Below are 21,611 nucleotides of genomic sequence, written 5' to 3'. Positions count from 1 at the left end.
AGCAAGGATCTCCATCTTCCAGGATCTGATGATCTGAGGTGGGACTGATATAGTAATAATAGAAATAAGTGAAGTTTCTCAGTCCTGTCTGACTCTTTGCAACCCCATGGACTGTAGCCTGCCAGGCTCCTCTGTCTATGGGATTTTCCAGACAAGAATACTGGAGTGGGTTGCCATTTCCTTCAATAAAAGGAATAAAGTGCACAACAAAAGTAATGTGCTTGAGTCATCCTGAAAACACCACCACCCCATCCCCACATCTGCGGAAAATTTGTCTTCCATGAAAGCCTCTGGTGCCAAAAAGGTTGGGGACCATAGAATTAAATGGCCCATAAATTTACAAGATACTTAGCGTCTGAACTGGAAAGGTTGGGAAGATGAACCAGACTTCTGGACTTTGCACACCAGTAGGCAGTGCCAGGCGAACTCAGGGGGCAAAAGGCAGTGGGTGTGTCAGCCCTGCTATGCTCTTTCATTGCATGCTACCTTGTGACTGATCAGTTGTCCCAGTGATATTTTAGGTGTTGTCCTATCTCTGAAAAGGTGTTCTCTCAATCGCAGACTTTTATAAAATATTGTGAACGTTTAACACATAACAGGTAAACGAATGTATGGAAGAACCCTTTGGGTCAGACTAGACCCTGACTTCAGAATCTGTGAAGTCTGGCAATATCCCAGGAGCCAGTGCTCCAGGCCGCCACTCACCACCCTCTACTCAACAGACAGCACTCCAAAGGTGAATGAGGTTGCGGGGTAGGGGTCAGAGGCTGGCAATTGTGAATTTGCTCCTAAAGCTTGAAGGGACACTCACTACAATGCGTCCGACCTAAAGCTTCTCGCTCCCTATACAAAAGAAATAACCCCCAAAGGCAGAAAAGCCTTGAAAAATTAACTGCTCAAAAACGGTGAGGACTGAAACTCTAATACTCTGGCCACCTGATGCAAAGAACTGATTCATTGGAAAAGACCCTGATGCTGGGAAAGATTGAAGGCAGGAGGAGAAGGGGAAGACAGAGGATGAGATGGTTGGAGAGCACCACAGACTCCATGGACATGAGTTTGAGTAAACTCCCGGAGCTGGGGATGGACAGGGAGGCCTGGCGTGCTGCAGCCCATGGGGTCGCAAAAAGTCGGACACGACCAAGCGACTGAACTGACTGAAAGGGGCTGTCCTCGGGCTACAGGGCTTCCAGATCCAAATAGGGCAGTCGAGAGCCTCCTTTTGCTCCAGAAGCCGCTCCTGACAAATGAGTCAGGAGTCTAGGGTCATCGCTAGCGAAGGACTGAGCTAAGCTGGAGCTATGTCTCAAGAGCCACACAGGGCTGGACTCGCGATCAGAGTGCGGGACAGCGCCGCAGCGCGGCAGGCACTGAGCCGCGGTGGGCGGGGCGGGTCACGTGGGCGTGGCGCGCGCGGCGGCGCAGGCGCGAACCTGCGCAGGCGCGGGGTCCGCCCTGGGACCCCTGGGGCCCCGGAGGGTTTATCAGTCAGCCCACCCGGCCTCGTACGCTAGAGGCGGCGCGAGGCCGGGGAGCGAGAGTCGTACGTGCGGCTCGCTGGGGCTCTGCCAGGCTCGTGGCGTCTGCAAAGGCAAGTGAGGAAACTGAGGTAGGACGGGGCTAGCGAGGCCGGTTGGCGGGTGCAGGTTCCCTGGATGCCGGACTCGTTAGGTCCGCCCGGGGATCAGCTTCGGGGCCCGCGGGAAGCTGCTTCCGAGCCGGCCGGCTGCGGCCGCACCTGCTGAGCCCGAGGCGGCCCCCACTCCCGCGGAGGAAGACTGCCGTCCCACCCCAGTGCCCCGCGCTCCGCGAAAAAACCCCAGCGTTTGCGGTCAGAAAACCAGGTTTCGGGACCGGCATTGATCCGTTCGGCCAAAAATCACCCTTTTCACCGCCCCCAGGCTTTGAGAGAGGCTGATGGCACTGGTCTGCCTAGATTATTGGAACAAAGATAGAGAAACGGACTCTATCCTGGCGCGTCTGTCCTGTGGGGCCGAGCCAGGATGAGCCTGGGGTTGTTTCCCAGAGGGTGGCGGGCGGACCAGCTGGCAGTGTGCAGGTGGAAGGCAAAAACCTGGTCATGTGGGGCTCTGTGTTTTATGGGGTAGCGGTGTCTCGCTCTTCTCATTATCTCAGAGGCACCCGTTTTGCCTCCCTCCCACAAAGGCAACTTTGAAAAGAGCCCAACCGTACGGATTTTAAAACACTGTGCTGAAGTCTGGTAATGAAAAATCAAGGCACTGATGATCAGACAGTCACACCTCGAAGTTGTTGCAGGGATCAGAGCTGAAGCAGTTGGAGAGGGTGGTTAAGGCCCAGCCTGCGCGGGGTCTTGGGGAGACAGCACCTCCAGAGAGCCCAGAAGCCAGCTTGGGGTTCAGCCCCAGCTGACTCTGGGCTTCTTTTCCTTTGCACACGAGGCTGTTTCCACAACTCAGCTCCCTACCCCTCCATTTAGTTTTTTTTTTTTTTTTAAATGTATTTTCCTTTGAACTTGGCAGATGATTAAAAACAGAAAATAATTACTTCGGATTTATTTAGCTAAGCCTTGTCCGGGAGCCAGCTTGGGAAGTCTCGGATGCTCCTGTTTTGACTCAGTCAGGCAGATGAGAAACCCTGTCTCCTTGGAACGTATCCAGCCCTTAGGAACCCTCCATCTCATGTACAAACAACATTTTAGGGGCAATCACTGACTAATCTAGAAATGAGTAAGAATTACACCTCACATTCTGTCACTCTTTGTAAGGTAGCTTACAAAGCACCATGCATACATTTAATCCTTCTAGAACTGAAGGTAACTGTAGGTTACCTTTTGTAATCTGGGAATCATTCCTGTTTTACTAATACAGAGCCTTGTCCAGGTTCTTACAGCTTGCAGCAATTTGAATTAGGTTTGAGTTATTCTTGGTGTGAACCTTCTTATCTTGCCCTTCTTTATAAAGGCATGCCATTTATTTGAGATCTTAGGCAGTGTTCCTGAGGTGAACGAAGACATTTCTTACTTTATCTGCTCCTGTCACTTAAAGAGTGCTTGGAAAGTCTGGTGAGGACTGGAATCCTGGGGCTTGAAGCCCCAGGATCTGTTAGTATCCCAGAAATAAGGCAGCTCTCCTGCCAGCTGGGTGCTTGCCTTTTTGTGAAATGTTGAGCAGAAACACTCCAAATGCCCCTCTGCTGAGGTGTGTGTGGCAAGAACTGTCTGGAGGGAACCAGCCTCACCCCTGAGCTCAGTAGCCTCTGGCCCAGGGAGATTACAGCTGGGCAGGGCCCTTTGCCTTTTCTGTTGCTGGCGGGCTGTAGACAGGCAGCCTGGAGTGTGCACTGTAGAGTGGGCAGAGGGGCCAGAGAAAAGCCAGGGTTCCCTCCAGACCCAGAGCGTAGGCCCAGGAGGCAGGCCTGCGCTGATACAGCGGGAGCAGCTGTTCAGTGTTTGGTGTCTGTTCTGCTTCACATCTCCTGCCTTTGTAGGAGAGTGAGTGAAGCTGAGCCCTGCAAAGAAGAGAATAGTGCTGTCTGGCAATTCATTCCTTATCGCTCTTCTCATATTTTCTTCCTGAAAGTGCCCTTGTTTTAAAGAAGCACTGAGGTTCAGAGGGACGAGGTGAACTCTCAGAATCAAAGAGTAAGAAATAGGGTTTTTGTCCTGAAGCCCAGTGTCTTTCATGGATTGCGCTTGCCTTCCCATCCACACTCATATAACTGAGCCCAGACTGGAGGCTATGCAGGCAGAGGGCAGAATGGCCAGGGGTTTTGCAGGGCAGGGGTTGGGAGAAGCCTCAGGATACTGATGAGAGGGAAAGATGTCTCCCAGTCCTCACATTCCTTACACTGGCCTGTTTCCCAGTAATTGAGATGTCCTGTTGTTCTGCATTCAGCATCTAATCAGAACTTTTTGAATCTGGCATCTGGGAGGCAGTCATCCCAAGGAGCAGAGCAGGAAGTTGGAGACTGAGGCAAGTAGGTGAGAGCTCCTTGCACCTGGCTAGTTCCCTGGTGGTTGATGACAAGGGTGGGTGGGAGTGCATCCCCTATTGCTCCTGGGGCCTTAGGTGCCATGACACCAGGCTGCTAAATTGTCATTTTCGAGGCTATCTTTTTATCATCCAGAATTGAGAGGACCTTGTGACTGTGGGGAGGAGAGGTACAGAATGGCTTCTCAGCCAAGAATGGGCAATGTGACCCTCAAGAAAACATTTGAATTATAAACTGCTTGCAAAGCACTAAACTTAGGAGAGATTAGTGCTCTCTCTAGCCATATGATTTCCCAGGCTCTGTTCAGGAGCAGTTTTGCTTTCAGCCTTCTTCAGACTAGTGAGCCGGCTTCAGGACCTCGGGCCCCTTTCCTGAGCCCCACACTGTCCCAGCCTCTGCATGTGTGTCCAGTGCAAGCTAAATAGCCATGAACTGGGAGTTGGGAGCCCTGAGACCCAGCACAGTCACTAACTAGTCTTCCCCAGAAGTGACCTGGGACTAGCTGGTTCCATCTCTGGGCCTTAATTTCTTCTTTTAATTAGTGAAAGAGAGGCCAAACTAGAACTCTGAAGGAACGTGCATTAGCAAGAGCAAAGGAAAGAAGAGGAAGCAAGCTTTCCAGCCTCCTAGTTTCTTCTGTCTTCCTGAGGACCCCTTTCTTCCTCCTGCCTTGTCTCTGCCTCAAGCCAGCTCATTCTGAGTAGGAAGATCCCCTGGGTGGGGCTTGGCTGGGCAGGTGTACCCTTAATGCTTGGAATATGATGCTGTCTCTACTTGTTTCGGGCATGAATTAACCCACCCAGTGCTGATACCTTGTTTTAGTAAGACTTTTATCAGTTCCTGCCCAGAGGCAGCTCCTTGAACAGGCAGAATGAGGCCTGGGGAAGCGGCGGGTGAGGCTGTACACACCCAGCAGGGGAGCAGTAGTGGCGCGTGTCCCCATAACTTTCTGGATGTCAGAACCCTGGAGGTGCAGTCGTGCAGTACTTCAGAGTCTTTGGATGGCAGAGCTGAGACAACCTCATAAATTTGTTCAGTTCCCTCCTGTGTATGGATGAGGAGACCCAGGCCCAGAGCGGCTTCACAGCTTGCGTCAGATCACCCTACCAATGAGCAGAGGAGCTAGGAACCCACCTAAGGTCACCTAAGCCCCAGGCTCAGGTATTTTCTTTAAGGTCAAACAAGCTACAAAGTAGTTTCAACTCTGCCTCACTGTGGAGTTCAAAGGGTAAAACTGAGATCATTGCATCCAGACATTTAATGCCTAGTAATTGACAGGGTTTATGTTAAATGCTGAATTTGCAGGAATGGAAAAAGATGGCAGCTCCTACCCTCAGACTGATCCCCCATATTGTGTAGATAGACATGTAAATAACTAAATACACGAAGTCCATCTGCTTGTGCAGTGTGCAAAAGGTACGTGTGTGTTTGCACACATGCATGGGGTCTGACCAGAGGTGAGGAAGCAGCCAGTTGTCAAGACCTTCAGGAAGGGCTCCGGGGAGAAAGTGTTAACATGTGCTGTGCCTTTACCTAGCTGGCCTGGGTGGGGAGGGCGTTCTGGATAACAGCACGAGCTGCAGTGCAGAGGCCTAACAGGACATGTTATAGTCCTTGCACATTGAGTGACTAAGGAGGGTGCTGAAATGGCTGGGAGTGAGGCAGGAATGGTGGCCTGACGCTGAACTGTGAAGGGCCCTGGCGGTTGGCTGCAGAGTTTGTTTACAGTGATAACCTGAAAGCAAGGGAAGGATGTGATCCGGGTGGGGAGTGTAACAGTTGATCTGCCTACTACACAGAGAGTAAGCAGAAGAGGGCCTGGAGCCAGCCAGCCTCAGATCTGTAGTTACTGAGGCCAGGTGCAGAGTAACAGGGGCTTCACTTTGGACAGCAGCAGTGAAGGTGAAAAGAGGGCAGGTACTGAGCCCATTGCATAGGAGGGACAGAGCTTCCGGACTGATTTTGTGTGGATGATGAGGGAGAATGAAGAAGAAAATGCAGTTCTCAGTTTCTGGCTTGCACAGTCGGCTCCATGCTTGTGTCACCCACTGAGCCGGGGAAAAGAAACTCTGGAAGAGAAACTGACTTTAGTGGATGTCAGCTTTTGGTCACAGAGATAAACTATAGAACTCTGAAGTGGAAACTTCGCGTCCAGAGCAGCACATGGAACATGGAAGTCAATCCCAAGGTGGTGGGTGAAGCACTGGCCATAGGTGAGGTCACTGAGGCACGGAGTGTGGGTTTCGAGGTATCTCGAAGTGGCAGGAAAAGAAGAGAAGGCAGAGGGAGGTGAAGAAGAGACAGTGGGTAAGTGGCCTCAGTGGTGTGGGGTGGAGGATGAAGCTGTCTGCCTAACTTGCACTGCTCATCGCACAACAGGCCAATAAATCGAGAGACAGGGTGTCAGGGGAAAGAATAGCGATTTTATTCAGAAAGCCACTAGGCCAAGAAGACAGTGGACTGGTGTTGCAAAGAATCATGTTACCTGAGTTAGAATTCAGGCTTCTTTTATATGGAAAGGGGAGGGGACATGGCTGATTTTTGCACATTTCTTGATGCAGGTATTCTTTGTTCTTGCAGCTGTCAGAGTAGGTCTGGTCACAGTGTTCCTGTAAACCATCAACAAGACAATTGTTATTTTCTGTTCTGCAACTTTTTAAAGATCAAAGCCTTGAGAACACATTTTCATGTGTATTTCAGGCTCTAGGCAATGTTCTTTCACAAAGGTGCAGTAAGTACCAGCTGACTAAGCACAGAGCACAAGGGTTAGAGCTAAAGGAATAGATCCAGCATGGAGTCAGGCTTGTTTGTCTGTTACACAAGCAGCCATGGAGAAAGGGACATCTTTTATTTCAGTTACTGTGACCCCAGGACTGCGTTAAGGGCTGCATTAAGGACTTTGCTTCACTAGCCTGCTCCAGAAAGCAGAGAGGGAGTCTGTTGGCACTTGATAAATGTTATAATCTGCATGACTGCAAATGACTCAACATTTGCTCAGCATTTTGAAGGACTAGGGGGTCTTGGCAGCTGTCCATATTGATGTTTTCTGGAGATTGACTATTGGCAGCTGAAGGTGCCCCAGGGTTTCTGGGTGGCCTGGTCCTGCCTATGGAGTGAGCGAGCTTAGGGCCAAAGGCGGGACTCCAGAGCCCCGCCTCCAGCCTTCCCCTGCCGCCTGCTCCCTGCCTACTCCTAGTGGGTCAGCAGGAGCCGGGGTGTGCACACTGCAGATGGTGAGTGCCTGGTTCCCAGGTTTGAAAGGTTGGGTATACGGGACCACATGTGTTCGAGGGGAGGTGCCTTGTGAAGCTCTGGGCATCGGGGAAGAAATACTCTGAACTTGAGATGGGAGGGGGGTGAAGGTAGGGTTATGATCAGGAACCCAGAATGCACAGGCTCCAAAGTGAGCTGTTCCTGAAAGAATCTTGCGATGTCACTAGGTGTTTTAGAAGCTTTGCCATTCACCTTGTCCAACCCCCTCATTTTAGAGTTGAGGAAAAGGAGGCTGGGGGAGGGATCAAGCCAGCAGGGCCTCAGGAGCCCGGCTGTGTCTCCTGCCCCGACGCGCATCCCAGCCCGGTGCTGCCACTCTGAGCCGCCCCAGCTGTTGTTTGTGGTCTTATCAGGCTTCACCTTCTTCTGTGGGAGAGCCCGGATCAGGTAAGTCCCACAGTGGGCAACCGAATACTGTGGTGGTGTCAGGTGGGGGCCGGCTCTTCTGTAAACAGCCTCACTATTCTCTTTCAGAGAAGCACTGACCCTTTCCTTAACAGAAAGGGGATAGAGAGGGGAGGAAAGAGAAGAGACCTCTGTCACATGGTGAATTTCCTTTCAACATGTTGTTTGACTGTATGTAATAAATGGAAAAATAAGTTGATCTTTTAAAATTCTAAGACAAAAGACATCAGGCCCCTTGACCTCCAGAAACCCCACCAGTGAACGCTTTGAGGGGCCTGGGTAGCAGAAAGATTTGGGGTCTTAGTGGTCTGGATCCAGGAGACAGTACTGCTGCCTACTAGCTCTGTGACTAGAAGAAGGTACTGAACTTCTCTAAACTTGAAGGTACTGAACTTCTCTAAACTGCATAACAGGAGACTATATGCATCGTAAGACTGGAGAGAGTGAAATCGAGGCACTCATTTTGGGTGGCACTAAGTAAGTGCTGCTTTACCGGCCACCCCCTCTCTCCTGTTAGTAGCCTTAGAGGTTCATGTGATTAGGCATTGTTCCATGCAGATATTAAGCTTCTCTCTACCTCCAGGCTTTTTTTGTGTAAGTGGAAATAGCTGTGATTCAGGTTATTCATGGCACATGCTCCAAGTCTTGTTGGGTTGGGAATTGTTTTGCAACTTAGGGGGGCTTGGCTGGGAGGTGAATCTATACATTCTCTAGGTAGAAGTCAATTTTCACTACTTCCCTCTGGCAGAAGGGCCAGCTGCTAGAGGCCCACTGGGAGCATATGTTTGTGGAGAGGCCCGCCTCTCCCCTCTGGTGCTGATAACACTCACATCTTAGTTCTTCCGGGCCTGAGGTTGAGGGCGGAGCTCCCCAAAGGGGTGACTCTGTGCTCACGCTTTCTGGATCACAGCTAGAGGTGCGGATGGGGTGCTCAACAAAGCTCCTGGGAGTTTTGAAGCCCATGTCTTGTGTTCCAGCTCATGAACTTGAGGTAGTGCGTCAGGGGCCTGTAGGATATACACACCCAGCCAGTCTGCTGTTTCCCAGGTTTATTGAGCCCCAGCCTGGCCTAGCTCTTCCATCCTGCTCTCTGAGTCTCTCCAAAGCCACTTCCTTCTAGGTGCTTCTGTGGCTACCCAGACCAGACAGAAGCGTTTTCCTCCCTGCTCTACCCTAGCCTGGTGTTGATACCTTGCCTGAGGTGTTGTCTCTCACCTTTTTTTTTCCCCTCACCTTTCCACTCTGTTACCAGTGTACTAGGCCTGTAGCTCCTAGAGGACTGTTTACCATTTAGTTAAAATTCCCAAATTGCCACTTATTAAACAGATCAGTGCTGAATAAATGTTTGGAAATAAATGTTGAGTCTGTTTGAGCCTGATTCCCTTGTACTCAGGAGCAAACAGGCTCAGTGATGACTGATGGGAAGTGGAGAGATGGAGCCTGTTTGTCTCCAGGAACAGCAGTGGTGTGTTAGAAGCATGCAGAGCTGACTGTGAGGGTCCCCGGGCATCCCAAAATGCAATGATGTGTCCCAGGAATTGAAGTGAGTCCTTTGGAAGGGTAGGTGTAAGCTGGCCTTTGTGAGCTGACGCAGAAATGGTATCACATCTGTGATCAGAGACCGTACTGTGTGGATCTGAGTCATACACACTTACCAGGAGTCCAGGGAGGCTTTGGAAATACGTCAAGGTACAGAAATTGTACCACGCTCTGGAGAATCTCCTGTTTATAGCAGGTGGGTGAGAGCTGTGGTTTTCCCCCTGATTGTTCTATGAACCATAATCCAGTAATGTATAACTTTGCCACGTAAAAAAAAAAATTGGAAGTCAGCCTGTGGAACGTTCTTTCCTGCTTGGCCCAAGTGCTTTGGTCGTCCATAAATCACCATTTCCATCACTCAATCTTGTCAAATTCATTTCAGCACACGTTTATGAAAAACCCACTGTGGACCACAAACAGGCCCTGTGCTGTCCACCGGGAATTCAGAGATAAATTGAGGAACAGAGTCAAAGGAGAGACAACTTGAAAACAGGTCCAAGTGAGTGTGTTGAACACATCAGAGGGACCGTGGTGCAATGTGGACGCAGGCTGGGGAGAATAATCCCCTCTAGGGGGAAAGTGGGGATAAGCAGAGCATCCAGGAAAGCCTCTGAAGAGGGGTTTGAGTCTTAAAAGGACAGAATGAATGCAGCAGGACATTCCGGGCAGAGGCGTGGAGACGTGTCCTGGCTTTTGACTCTTGTTGCCACTGTGGCTGCCCTCCCACAGTGAACTGAGGGAACTGAAGCTGGCCCTTGAGGAAGGCCCAGCTCTCCAAGGCCAGCCTGCCTTCATAGCTGCACTTTGTGGCTTATGTCCAGCCAAGCACAAAACCTGAATTCTTTGCTCTAAGACAATGCGTCTCACACTCCAATGTGCCTGTGAATTGTCTGCCAGATCTGATGAAGATGCAGGTTGTGATTCCTTAGTTCTGAGGTAAGACTGGAAATTCTGCAGTTCTCCCTGGTGCCAGTGCTGCCAGCCCATGAGAGCGCATTTTGAGGTTATAGGATATGCTTCTCTCCCAGCTCGCTCGGTCCCTTCCCCAACACACACACAATAACACATACAGCCTCCCCTTCTTTTTCCTCTTCCCTCTGGTACAGATGCCAGATTCCTCTTAAAGGCTATTTTCATTGGTTATTCCAAGTTCACATCCCACACCCACTGCCTGGAAGTCCCCTTTTATGTCTGAACTCAAGTCTGAACTTCACAGGCTGGCCTAAACACTAGTCTGGCCTACCTTTTCTGCCTAAAACCATCACTACCAAGTTATTCCCAACCTCACCTCTTGGCAGTGGATCCCTCCCCGCCCCCTCCTTTGGCTGTGATGCGCAAATTTCTGGGCCTTTGCTTAAACCTTTGGAGAAGTCCTCTCCTGAGTAGAGTCTTGCAGGGGGAGTCAAGTCTTTGGTTAGCAGGGATGAGGTCAGGTGGGCCACGGTAACACAGACGCATAGATACACCCCCCAGGATGGTGCCCAGTGATCCTAGCAAAGAGAGTCATGCTAATACTTAGGGAGGAAGGCTCCAGTGCAAGTCAGATCCTAGGATGGCCAGTGGGCCAAATGGAAAGACAGATGCTGTAAGTGGTTGTCAGGAAAAGAAGGCTGGATAGGGGATCTGCCACTCTTATAGAGGTGGGTTGCTTCGAGGAGCTTGCACCCAGAAGCACAAGGCTTCTCAACTAGACAAAGCCTTAGTGCAGCCCCTGAGGATGAGATTAGATTCTGCAGGACCTGCCTGCGCCTCCATTTCAGCCGCTGAGCCCCCTGCCTGACACAGACATCTGTTGCCCAGCCCTCTAAAACAGAACCCCCCCAGCACCATGCTCTTTTCTTACACGATGCCTACTCTCTCAGACTCTGACCCCGTTCCTTCAGCAGACATCTGTGTAGTTCTGTTCACAGGGGGAAATGTCAGATTAAGAGTAGCCGTCTCTATTAAACTATATAGTAAGTGGTAGATATTTAAAGGACATTCGCTTTGTTGTCAACTGTGGTTTTATGTAATGCTCCTTTTTTGTTATTTGCTTGTTTTCACTTTGAGCCTGTTTTATTTGTATAATGATCAGAAAATAAAGGTCTTCTCAGTTGGGAGAAATGTACTCAGATTGCCTGTCTGCCTTGAGTGAGGCCCTGCTGGGCACTGTTGGGGGCTGGATGAAATAAGAGGACTGGTCTCTCTGTGTCGGAGGGGTTCACAGCGAGGAGGAAGGATAGGGTAACAACAAGGGGATTGGCACTCTAAGTAATCTAATTACACTAGAAGCTGCTCCCTCCCCAGGGAGGTGCGAGCTGTGACTCCTGGACTGAAGGCATTGGCAGGCATTGAGGAGGAGGGTGGGAAGTGCTGGGGGTTGCAGCCTGGAGGAACACCGTCAGATCAGGAGGTGACAGCTTTGGGCGTGGGAGAGCGAGCAGCAAGAGAGGCTGTCACTTGTCTGGCTCCTGACCTGGAAGTGAGCTCCCTGGGGCAGGAACCTCTGTGTGTCCATCGTAAACCCCCAGGCTCCCATGGTGGCAGGTAGGTCCCTTGAGAGCAGCCCTTGTCCAGTCCCATCTCTGACCTGCAGCTCCCCCTCCCTTGGCCTCTGGCACCCTGATTAGCTGTCCAGCCGGAGCCCTGTCCCAGAGATCAGGTTACAGTTGTCCTGTGGGAGCAGTAACATCTTCTTCCTTCCTCTCAATCCCCAGAAATGTCTTTCCTCCAGGATCCCAGTTTCTTCAGCATGGGAATGTGGTCCATCGGTGCGGGGGCCGTAGGAGTCGCTGCCTTGGCACTGCTCCTGGCCAATACAGACATGTTTCTGGCAACGCCCCAGAAAGCAGCTTTGGAGTATCTGGAGGACATAGACCTGAAAACAATGGAGAAGGGTAAGTGGTGACCCCACCAGCGTCAGTACTTTTCCAGGGCACTGGGATGCAGGCCCACTTATTTTTTTTCTCTCTAAGGTTGTTCCTTCTTTTTATTTTCACTGAGAAGGCAGTGTAACATTAGAAAAAATTCAATGTAATAACACTTTTTAAATTGCTGATAATTTAAAATTTAAATTACCATTACCCTAACACAATGATCTTTTTAATTTTTGAACATTCTTTTCCAGGTGTACATGCTGTAATATGTAGTTGTGATCTCCGTGTATGTGATTTCTTTTACAGTTTAGCTTTTTCTTATCAAAAGCATTGTTCACTTTCTCATGTTGTCTCTCTAAATGTAATGATGATTGTTCCGTAATATTTAGTAACACTGCACCATGGTCAGCTCAGCCAAACCTTCCAGAGTGTGTCCTGAGGAATTCAAGGCACCTGGGGCCTCCCAGGTGCTGCTAGTGGTAAAGAATCCACCTGCTAATGCAGGAGACATGAGACGTGGGTTTGATCCTTGGGTTGGGAAGATCCCCTGGAGGAGGGCATGACAGCTCACTCCAGCATTCTTGCCTGGAGAATCCCATGGACGGAGGAGCCTGGTGGGCTACAGTCCATAGGGTTGCAAAGAGTCAGACACGACTGAAGTGACTTAACATGCTTACAGGCATGGATCTTCAAAAACAGGAGCTCCTGAGTCCAATAAATTTGAGAAATATTGTGTGTCCAATTCCAGATTCCTGATGTGAGCACAGGGCTTTGCTTACTGAAATGAGGTACCTGAATTGTCACCGGTGCAGATGTGGGCAGCCTCGCCTGTGGTGCAGCCACGGCACCCGGGGAAGACATTTTTAGAATAGACCCGCCTGTCTCCCTCTTCTTGGGAAGCCCACTGGAGTCCCTGCTGGATGGCTGAGAGCCACATGTGATGACTCAGCTACCTTCCTGTGCTCTTGGCCTTGGACTGAAGCTCAGGGGGTTTCAGTCATGCCCATACTGTGGGTTCAGTGGGCATGAGAGTTAGCTGCAAGTCGGGGCTCACTGACTGGGTGATCTCCAGGTTGACCCCTCAAAGGGAGACCATCAATTCTGTTCAGTAAGTGAGGAAGCTTGTGAAGGGAAGGCAGGAACTGTGGTTGCAGATTTCTGATGTAGGTTCCCTTGGTAAGGGACTAAGAAGCCGTACAGACGGAGAGCTCTGTTTCACTATGTTCAACCCAGAATTTCCCTTACGATTTGATTTCAACCCTCTCCCACCTTTATTTTCCTAGGTAACATTTCACAGGCACATGGATTCCTCACTGAAATAATAAGGGATAGTACTTACTCAGCCCTCACTGACTCTATTACAGATGCTGCAGTGAGCTCTTTCATATCCATGTTTTAATACTCCCTGCGGCCCAAAGTGGAGCTGCTAGGCATCTGCATTTACAGATAGGGAAAGGAAGATTCAAGGAGGAGACATAGCCTGCCTGGGCTCACACCTAGATGCGACTCCTTCTGACCAGAGCCGAGTTTGAGCTGCACCACTCTGCTACCCAAAGCATCTCCTTGTTGGGCATTTTCTACCCTCTCCTGTGGATAACAGTGGAGTTAACATATTGAGGTTAAATTTCTTTTAAAAAATTTCAGTTGATTTAATTTCTTTAAATCCTTCAGAGTTGGCATTTTCTTGGCCAAGTGCAAGATCTTGTTCAAGTTTTGGCCATGTATTAGCCCTAAAGCATTGTTACAAGGTCCACCGAGACCAGCAAAGGAATACACTACTTTTCCAGAAATATTCCAGTTTGGGATATTCAAGTTCACAACTAGATTTTTATGGGGCAGGGGGCTTCTGGTTAGGGTGTAGGACTCTTACACTAGATTCATTTCCTCCGAAAGATGAATATTGCCTGTCTGTGTTTCCTGTTTGATTTTTTCCTCAACGTGTGAAGTACGTTTCCAGGTCCTCTGTTAGGCCTGGTGCTGTTTATGAGGTGCTTAGAGGTTGGTGGCAGGCGAGAGGAAATGATACTGAATTCTCTTTTCTTCTCCTCAGATGCAGTAACTTTTAAAGCGAAGGCGCTCTGGGAGAAGAATGGAGCTGTGATTATGGCTGTGCGGAGGCCAGGCTGCTTCCTCTGTCGGGAGGTGAGTGCATTTGAGGACCTTTTCATAGGAAGGGATCCTAGGAAATGAGGACTGGGGCATTTCCTGCCAGGACCAACACTGGCACAGTCTGTTATTTATTCCAGGTTTTTTTTTTTGGTCTAATTCTCTGCTTCTCTTCATGTAAGAACTCACCTTATGCTAGGATTAGCACCATACTTGACTTTCCTTTGGTAATCCCAAGGCCTGTCAGCCTTGTACTCTGTCCTGTACCAGCTCCAATTCCCACGTTCCTGATGTTCAGCACAGTGCTTTGCTTACTGAAATGAGGTGTCTGGATTGTCACTGGTACAGATGTGGGCAGCCTCACCTATGGTGCAGCCTTGGCCCCTAGGGAAGTATGACCACACTTTTAGACTAGACCCACCTGTCTCCTTCTTGGGGAAGCATGGCCACACTTTTAGACTAGACCCACCTGTCTCCTTCTTGGGGAGCCGCTGGCATTCCGGCTGGATGGGTGAGGGCTGGAGGTGGTGACTCCGCTGCTTACCTCAGCCTTGGATCTGAAACTCGGGGATTTCAGTCTTGCTGATCGTGTGAGTACAGTGGGCGTGAGAGTCTGTTCTCCTGTGTTTGGTGCATTTGTCTTTCCTACACTCTGGGCCTGTAGGAGATGGTATTGGCTGGCCACAGAGTCCCAGGAGTTCGTGCCCCTGACCTTTCCATTTTTCTGCAGGAGGCTGCAGATTTGTCCTCCCTGAAGCCCAGGTTGGACGAGCTGGGTGTCCCCCTCTATGCAGTGGTAAAGGAGCACATCAAGAATGAAGTTAAGGACTTCCAGCCTTATTTCAAAGGAGAAATCTTCCTGGATGAAAAGGTATGTGTGGTGTGAGCCAGTCAGACACAGACTGCTGGGGATGGTGCTCGTGCATGAAGAGTTTGGTGGCTCCAAGCCTGTCTGGCCAGGAGCTGAAGTTGGCCTCCCTTTCAGCTGCCCCCAGCCCTCTGAGCAGAGCATGAGTGGGAAAAAAAACTTTAAAACTGTCTTTCAGATTTTACTTGAGCCCTTCCTGACTTGTGACCTGGGAATGGGAGCCTTGAAAATAGCTAAAAGCTCCACTGGGTCCCCCACCCTGTAGGGGTTGCCCAGCACCAACCCCTGTCCCATAATTCACTATGCCCTTATTCTTTCCCATACACTCCCCTCTGCAGAGTGTAGGAGTGTTATCACTTGGTCGGGCCCAAGAAGCCTGTACGTCTGTAGCAAGAGATTAGAGTCAGAGTTGCAAGCTGCAGGGTTCTGTTTGGTCCAGGGCAGTTTAGAGCACTCTTGGGCGGGAGCTGTGTGTGTGTCACGTGGTGGAGGGTGTGAACCAGCAGAAGGCAGGAAGGCAGGCATACGGGCTCCTCACACGGGGTCTGTCTTCCTCAATCCTGCAGAAAAAGTTCTATGGCCCACAAGAACGGAAGATGGTGTTCATGGGATTTGTCCGTCTGGGCGTCTGGCAAAACTTCTTCCGGGCCTGGAAAGGAGGCTTTTCTGGAAACCTGGATGGCGAGGGCTTCATCCTTGGGGGAGTCTTTGTGATGGGACCAGGAAAGCAGGTAAATTCCTAGCATTCACTTGGTGGGAGGGTGATTGGTTGGTGGGATCTGTTGGTGGGAGGGTGATTTTCCCTAATCGGAGTTTCCCAGCCTTCCTTCCAGAAAGCCAGGGAGCATGAGGACGGGGAAGCGGGGTAAGTAGTTCTGTATCGCCCTCCTGCTCTCTCAGCACCTCACATGGGAGCCCCCTCCCGTCACAGTAACATCACAACATAGTGTGAACCTTGCAGGTGAGTAACCTGTGAGGTGGGCGAGTGAGCGCACCAACGAGGACAGCTCCTCAACGGCACTGTGGAGGCCTGGACCCAGGTTTTCTGATGTTGAGTTTTGTTTTCCACGTTAGAACAAAAGCAAAGTCTTTATTCTGTCAAAAATGTACTCCCTTGCAGTGTTCCCTGTCATTGAGAATGGATAGTAAAGTGATGAGAAGGAATTGAAACAGACCTCGCTGGGGGAGCAGCTGGGAGCTATGGTGGGAGGGGTGCTTTCCGCATGGGGGTCCTGGTGACAGGGCACAATTCTCTGTACACTCTGGCTTGGGTCCCAGTCGTGGGGATGCAAAACAGGGGCCTAGGCGAGAAGGTGCAGAGTGATGAGGACTCTGTGGGCCAAGGAGGTGGTGCGTAGATGTTCCATGTCAGACTCAGGGCAGTGCCAGCAGAGGCCGAGTGTGTACAGAGCTAGGACAGGGTTCAGTGGGTGCCAGCTCGAGGGCCTGGCAGGAGGACCCAGAGACTCAGGGTCTGACTTCTAAACCTCTAGGCCTGTTTTGCCAACTTCAGGCATGACATTAATACTTGGGCTCATCTGTAAAAAAGACAGGGTTGGGAATTCCCTGACAGTCCAGTGGTTAGGAGTCAGTATTTCCACTGCAGGGGAAACAGGTTCAGTCCCTAGTTGGGGAACTTAAGATCCTGCAAGCCTCGTGGCACGGCCAAAAAGATAGGGTTGGTCTTCATGGTGGAGATCCCTACGGACATTGCTAACTGCATACTTTTACCAGGTAGGGAAGAATAAGCTAGTGGGAACAGAAAGCCTTCAGTTTTTTTAAAAAAAACTTTTTATTTTGTATTGGGGTGTAGCTGATTAACAGTTGTTCAGTCGCTCAGTCGTGTCAGACTCTCTGTGACTACATGGACTCCAGCACACCAGGCCTCTCTGTCCTTCACCATTTCCCAGAGCTTGCTCAAACCCATGTCCATTGAGTCGGAGATGCCATCCAACCATCTCATTCTCTGTCGTCCCCTTCTCCTCCTGCCTTCAATCTTTCCCAGCATCAGGGTCTTTTCCAATGAGTGGGCTCTTCGGATCAGGAGTCCAAAGTATTGGAGCTTCAGCTTCAGCATCAGTCCTTCCAATGAATATTCAGGATTGATTTCCTTTAGGATTGACTGGTTTGATCTCCTTGCTGTCCAGGGGACTCTCAAGAGTCTTCTTCAACGCCACAGTTTGAAAGCATGAACAAACAGTGTTGTGATATTAATAGTTTCAGGTGAACAGCAAAAGGATTCAGCTATACATACACATATACATTCTCCCCCAGACTCCCCTTCCATCCAGGCTACCACACAACATTGAGCAGAGTTCCATATGCTATACAGTAGGTCCTTGTTGGTTATCCATTTTAAATATATCAGTGTGTACATGTTGATCCCAAACTCCCTAATTATCCCTTCCACCCACCCCCCTACCTGCACAACCGTAAGTTCATTCTCTAAATCTATGAGTCTCTTTCTGTTTGGTAAGTTGCTTTGTATCGTTTCTTTTTAGATTCCACATAAGGGATGTCAGACGATATTTGTCCAGAAAGCGTTCAGTTTTAAGCTGTATTTCAAGTCTTTTTCTTTTAAAGCTTCGGTATCTGCAATTGCTTGTCTGAGAATCTAGCATGATCTGGTGTCTGGTATAACATTAACCTATTTGCTACCTTTCTGGTAAATATATCAGCGTGTCTTCGTGACAGGGACTGCCAGTGAGTACCTGCCTTGTACCAGATGCTCATCTACATGATCTCATGTCTTCTCTGCAGTCAGTCTGGGGTAGTCAGTATTTTTATTCCCATCTACATGTAAGAGAATGGGCCTATGAAATAACTCAGCCAAAGATACACAGCTAGTCTGTGCTACAGAGGAAATGAATCTCTCCTGCTGCAGAGACGTCACCCTTCCCTTGCCCATAGCTCCTCTTGCAGATGGTTCCCAAAGATCCCTTCCAGGTACCCTTGCACTTGGGCAGGTCACTTCCTTAGGATCCTTCAGCCTCTCCCCACTCTGGACTCCTAGGATTCCTTCTCTTCCTATCTCTGCCTCTCTCAGCCCCAGGGCAGGGCCTGGCTCCCCTGCCAGCCTCCTCTTGCCTGGCAGTGACTCACCTGGTGCTCACAGACTCCCTAAGCCTGGCTGGCTCACTCTGACGTTGCTGGGTGTGTTGTTTGACTTTGTTGGTGCCCCTGGAGCTCCTGCCTTCTTCCTTCCTGGTGGAAGGTTGACCAGGCTGGCCCAGCTTCAGGACTCACCTCCGTGTTTCTTGAGAGCAGAGTTTTTGCAGTTCCACTGTGCCAAGTGCCACTCAGTAGGGATTTTCTTTGTAATAATCTTTAAAGCATGCTGCTGCTGCTAAGTCACTTCAGTCGTATCTGACTCTGTGCGACCCCATAAACGGCAGCCTACCGGGCTCCTCTGTCCATGGGATCTTCCAGGCAAGAGTACTGGAGTGGGTCGCCATGGCCTTCTCCACTTTAAAGCATACTTTTAAAATAATGCACTTTCAACATAGGAAATAGGAAAATGGAGGTGGGGAGAGCTCAGTTAACAGGGTCAACTTGTTAAAACAGAGCTGAACTGAGGGGCCTTTTATTTTTTTATAGAAAATGATATCTTACTAAATTAGATATTCTTTTTAAACTTAACAATATATCATGAACATTTCCTCATGTCGTCATATGTTCTTCCTCAGTGTTTCTAATGTCTGCAAACTGCTCTGATGAGCAAGTAAATATAATTTAATTTCCTGATGTCCTTCCCTGTAGTGGAAGATCACCCTCCCCACAGGGTGCTGGTACTCCTTTTTAAAGTCTTTACGAATAATGGTACAAAGAACATGTTTACAGTGTTCACTTCTCAAATTCAGTTTGAGTTTAATCTATCATGTGTCGGAGAACTCTCTAACAAGGATTGCTTGATGCTGATCTCAAGCATGTTATTTTATCCATTTTACCACTTTAGGGTACTTTGGGGCATACTATGTCTTAGTGCATTATGCTCCACTAAATGCACTAAGAATCGTAGGTAAGCTGAGGAGAGGGTCACCCTTTTCAGGTCGCCATTGAGCGCCCATCAAAGTCTGACCGCGGAGTCCACTTCCATACCGGCAGGCTTTTCTGGGCAAGCTCCTGTGCTCTGCTGCCTGGGATGTCCTTTTACCCGCACCTCTCCTTTCACTGTCCACGTTGTACTGTCTGTGAAGCCGTCCTTGATCGCCCTGTTACATTAATCACTCCTGACTTCCTGCTCCCAAAGTGCTGCATGTAGAGTCCAGATTATTTCGAGGGAGCCTTCCTGATCCACCTTCCCCAAAAGCCTGCACTTCTCAAGGGCAGAGCCCAGCCTGATGTGGACCTCTGCTCCTTGCTGCCCCAAGCATAGGGCTCATCGGACAGCTGGCACTCAGAGTCTGCACCGTGAGTTTCTCAGAGGAAGGCCTGACGCAGCCTCTTGTTTCCTTTTAGGGCATCCTTCTTGAGCACCGAGAAAAAGAATTTGGAGACAAAGTAAACCTGACTTCTGTTCTGGAAGCTGCTAGGAAGATCAGACCACAGACTTCGGCCTCAGAGAAACAATGACTGTGAAACTGCCCAGCTCAGGGATGACTAGGGCTCTTGCCTGTGCTTGCAGGATGCGTCGTGGTTCCCCTGCTGTCCCTAAGGAGTTATAAACCCATTTTTTTCCATATTCTCAGTATAGACCATTAACATATTTTAGTATTGTACTCTGTGTAGGTCTCATAAGGCAAAATAAGGTCTAATGAGCCCCCAAACAAGACTGATAAAAATCTAAGAAGCTAATAAGGCTTATTTCAGCTAAAACCTGGAAAATCTGAGGCTTAAAGTTGACTGTTACACCTCATCACAAATGTACATGGTGTTTGAGTGCTATTATTTGAAATGACTTTTATCTTCATGTCTTTAAAAATCTTAGAAAAGTTGGTGATTGACTTGATTAAAGATGCAAGGTTTTTGGCTCATGTTTTCACAGTAATAGTGAATGATTTATTTTATAATGTTAAAGTAATACATAAATGAATTGATGTGCTTTGGATGACTTGATAAAGGTAAATAATAAAGTGAAATCTATTTTCTCATTGTCTTCCACTCTAATCTTGGAAATTTGATTTTCTAGAAGGAACGATCTTCTAGAAAGCATGGTTCTGGTTCTAATAAAATTAAGCATCAAAAATTGTCCATATATACACATTTCTGATAAAACTAACAATAAAAATATTTACCACAGTAACGGCTGAATTTATTAAATCATTGGTGTCAAAGACACTGAATGTGAAAAATCAGTGCTCTGCATGTATATGGGGTATGGTTGGTAATGGACTTCCTCTCGTTCTAACGATCTGAGAGATTTCCAAATGACCAGAAAAGTTCATCCTGTCATTCATGTGAGTGATTGTGCTGTCTGTTCTAGAGAAATGACTTGGCGTTTAAAATTGGTAGTTGCTTTCTTATTGATGGTCTTTTAGCCTAATTTGGTAACCGAAGGGGAAAAAAGGACAGGGAGGATGAAATGTAACTTAATTCATTAGTGTGTTATGTTTGAAATTTTGTCGTGTGAGTAAGTATGATGTCCACAGGAGCCTGAAGGGGACTCTGCCCTAGAGAGTCTGCTCAGGGCACCAAACCAGCCCAGGAGTAGGAAGGCAGGGACGGGAGTCCAAAGGAGTACAGTGGTCCCCCTCTACATGTGTATGTTCCAAGAACCCCTCTGGATGCCTGAAAACATGGGAAACACTGAACCCTATGTATACTGTGTTTTTTCCTATACATGCATACCTATTATAAAGTATAAATTAGACAGATTAAAAACAATAATAAAATAGAAAAATTATACTGTGATAAAAGTTACGTGACTGTGGTCTCTCTCAAAGTATCTTAATGTACTATCCTTATCCTCCTTGTGATGCTGTGAGATGGTATGTGCTGAGATGAAGTGAGGTGAATGACGTAGGCATTGTAGGGTCAGGTGACTGCTGGCCTGACAGTAAGAAGGAGGATCATCTGTCTGCTTCAGGTGGTCCTGGATCACTGAGCTATGAGTGTTGGTGTTTGGATGCCAGAAGCAGATGATGCTGATGCTTGTGGATCCCACGCAGGACAGCGGGGCAGCGCAAGATTTCATCATGCTGCTCAGAATGGTGTGCAATTTAAAACCAGATTTTTTTTTCTGGAATTTTCCATTTAATATTTTCAGAGGGCAGTTGACTTCAGGCAGCTGAAACGGTGGAAAGCAAAACCATGGATAAGGGGGAACTACTGAATTTACCCAAGGGGCCAAACTGGCCAGGAGGAAGGGAGTCCATGTTTATCCGGGAAAGCAAAAAATGAAGATGGAGGGTGGACGTAAAGCTGGGAAGGTAGGCATGTCTGCACTGAGCATACAGTGAGAAGGGGTGGCTAGTTCAGGACTGGGTCTGACTTATAGTGGTGGCTGTATGGTGTGTGCACTAGCCTGTGAGGTGCTGGGCTTCTTGGAGGCAGTGCTCTTCAGTACTTGAAGAGGGTCAACACAGTGACTCATATCCCTTACTAGCTGTGATCCCTGGGACTCCAGCTAATGATAGGGTTTTCCAGATGAGAAT

At 48.9% G+C, this 21,611-nt stretch overlaps 1 protein-coding gene across 11 annotated transcripts; it reads left to right on the top strand.

Moving 5' to 3' along the window:
- Nucleotides 1,402–20,256, top strand: FAM213A (family with sequence similarity 213 member A). Of its 11 annotated transcripts, none has more exons than XM_005699276.3 (8): nt 7,105–7,205; nt 7,461–7,632; nt 9,572–9,688; nt 11,903–12,065; nt 14,095–14,186; nt 14,881–15,021; nt 15,585–15,749; nt 19,477–20,256. In XM_005699276.3, the coding sequence occupies exons 4-8, from the start codon at nt 11,921–11,923 to the stop codon at nt 19,588–19,590; spliced, it is 657 nt and encodes a 218-aa protein (XP_005699333.1). In that variant the 5' UTR covers nt 7,105–7,205; nt 7,461–7,632; nt 9,572–9,688; nt 11,903–11,920; the 3' UTR covers nt 19,591–20,256. The 11 variants fall into 11 exon arrangements, with proteins under 11 accessions (XP_017897968.1, XP_017897963.1, XP_017897965.1 ...); XM_005699274.3 differs by having other exon boundaries at nt 11,886–12,065; XM_018042475.1 differs by lacking the exons at nt 7,105–7,205; nt 7,461–7,632 and adding an exon at nt 1,495–1,609 and having other exon boundaries at nt 11,886–12,065.

The sequence above is a fragment of the Capra hircus genome, chromosome 28, assembly GCF_001704415.2.
Source record: "Capra hircus breed San Clemente chromosome 28, ASM170441v1, whole genome shotgun sequence".
NCBI lineage: Eukaryota > Metazoa > Chordata > Mammalia > Artiodactyla > Bovidae > Capra > Capra hircus.
Note: the sequence above shows the minus strand (reverse complement) of the source record. Positions and strands in the feature narration are given on the sequence as shown.

Coding starts and splice junctions, on each gene's coding strand:
- FAM213A (XM_018042474.1), top strand. CDS start 11,888: ATGTCTTTCCTCCAGGATCCCAGTTTCTTCAGCATGGGAATGTGGTCC. Junction 15,022..15,584: donor AAATCTTCCTGGATGAAAAG/GTATGTGTGGTG, acceptor TCAATCCTGCAG/AAAAAGTTCTATGGCCCACA. Junction 15,750..19,476: donor TGATGGGACCAGGAAAGCAG/GTAAATTCCTAG, acceptor GTTTCCTTTTAG/GGCATCCTTCTTGAGCACCG.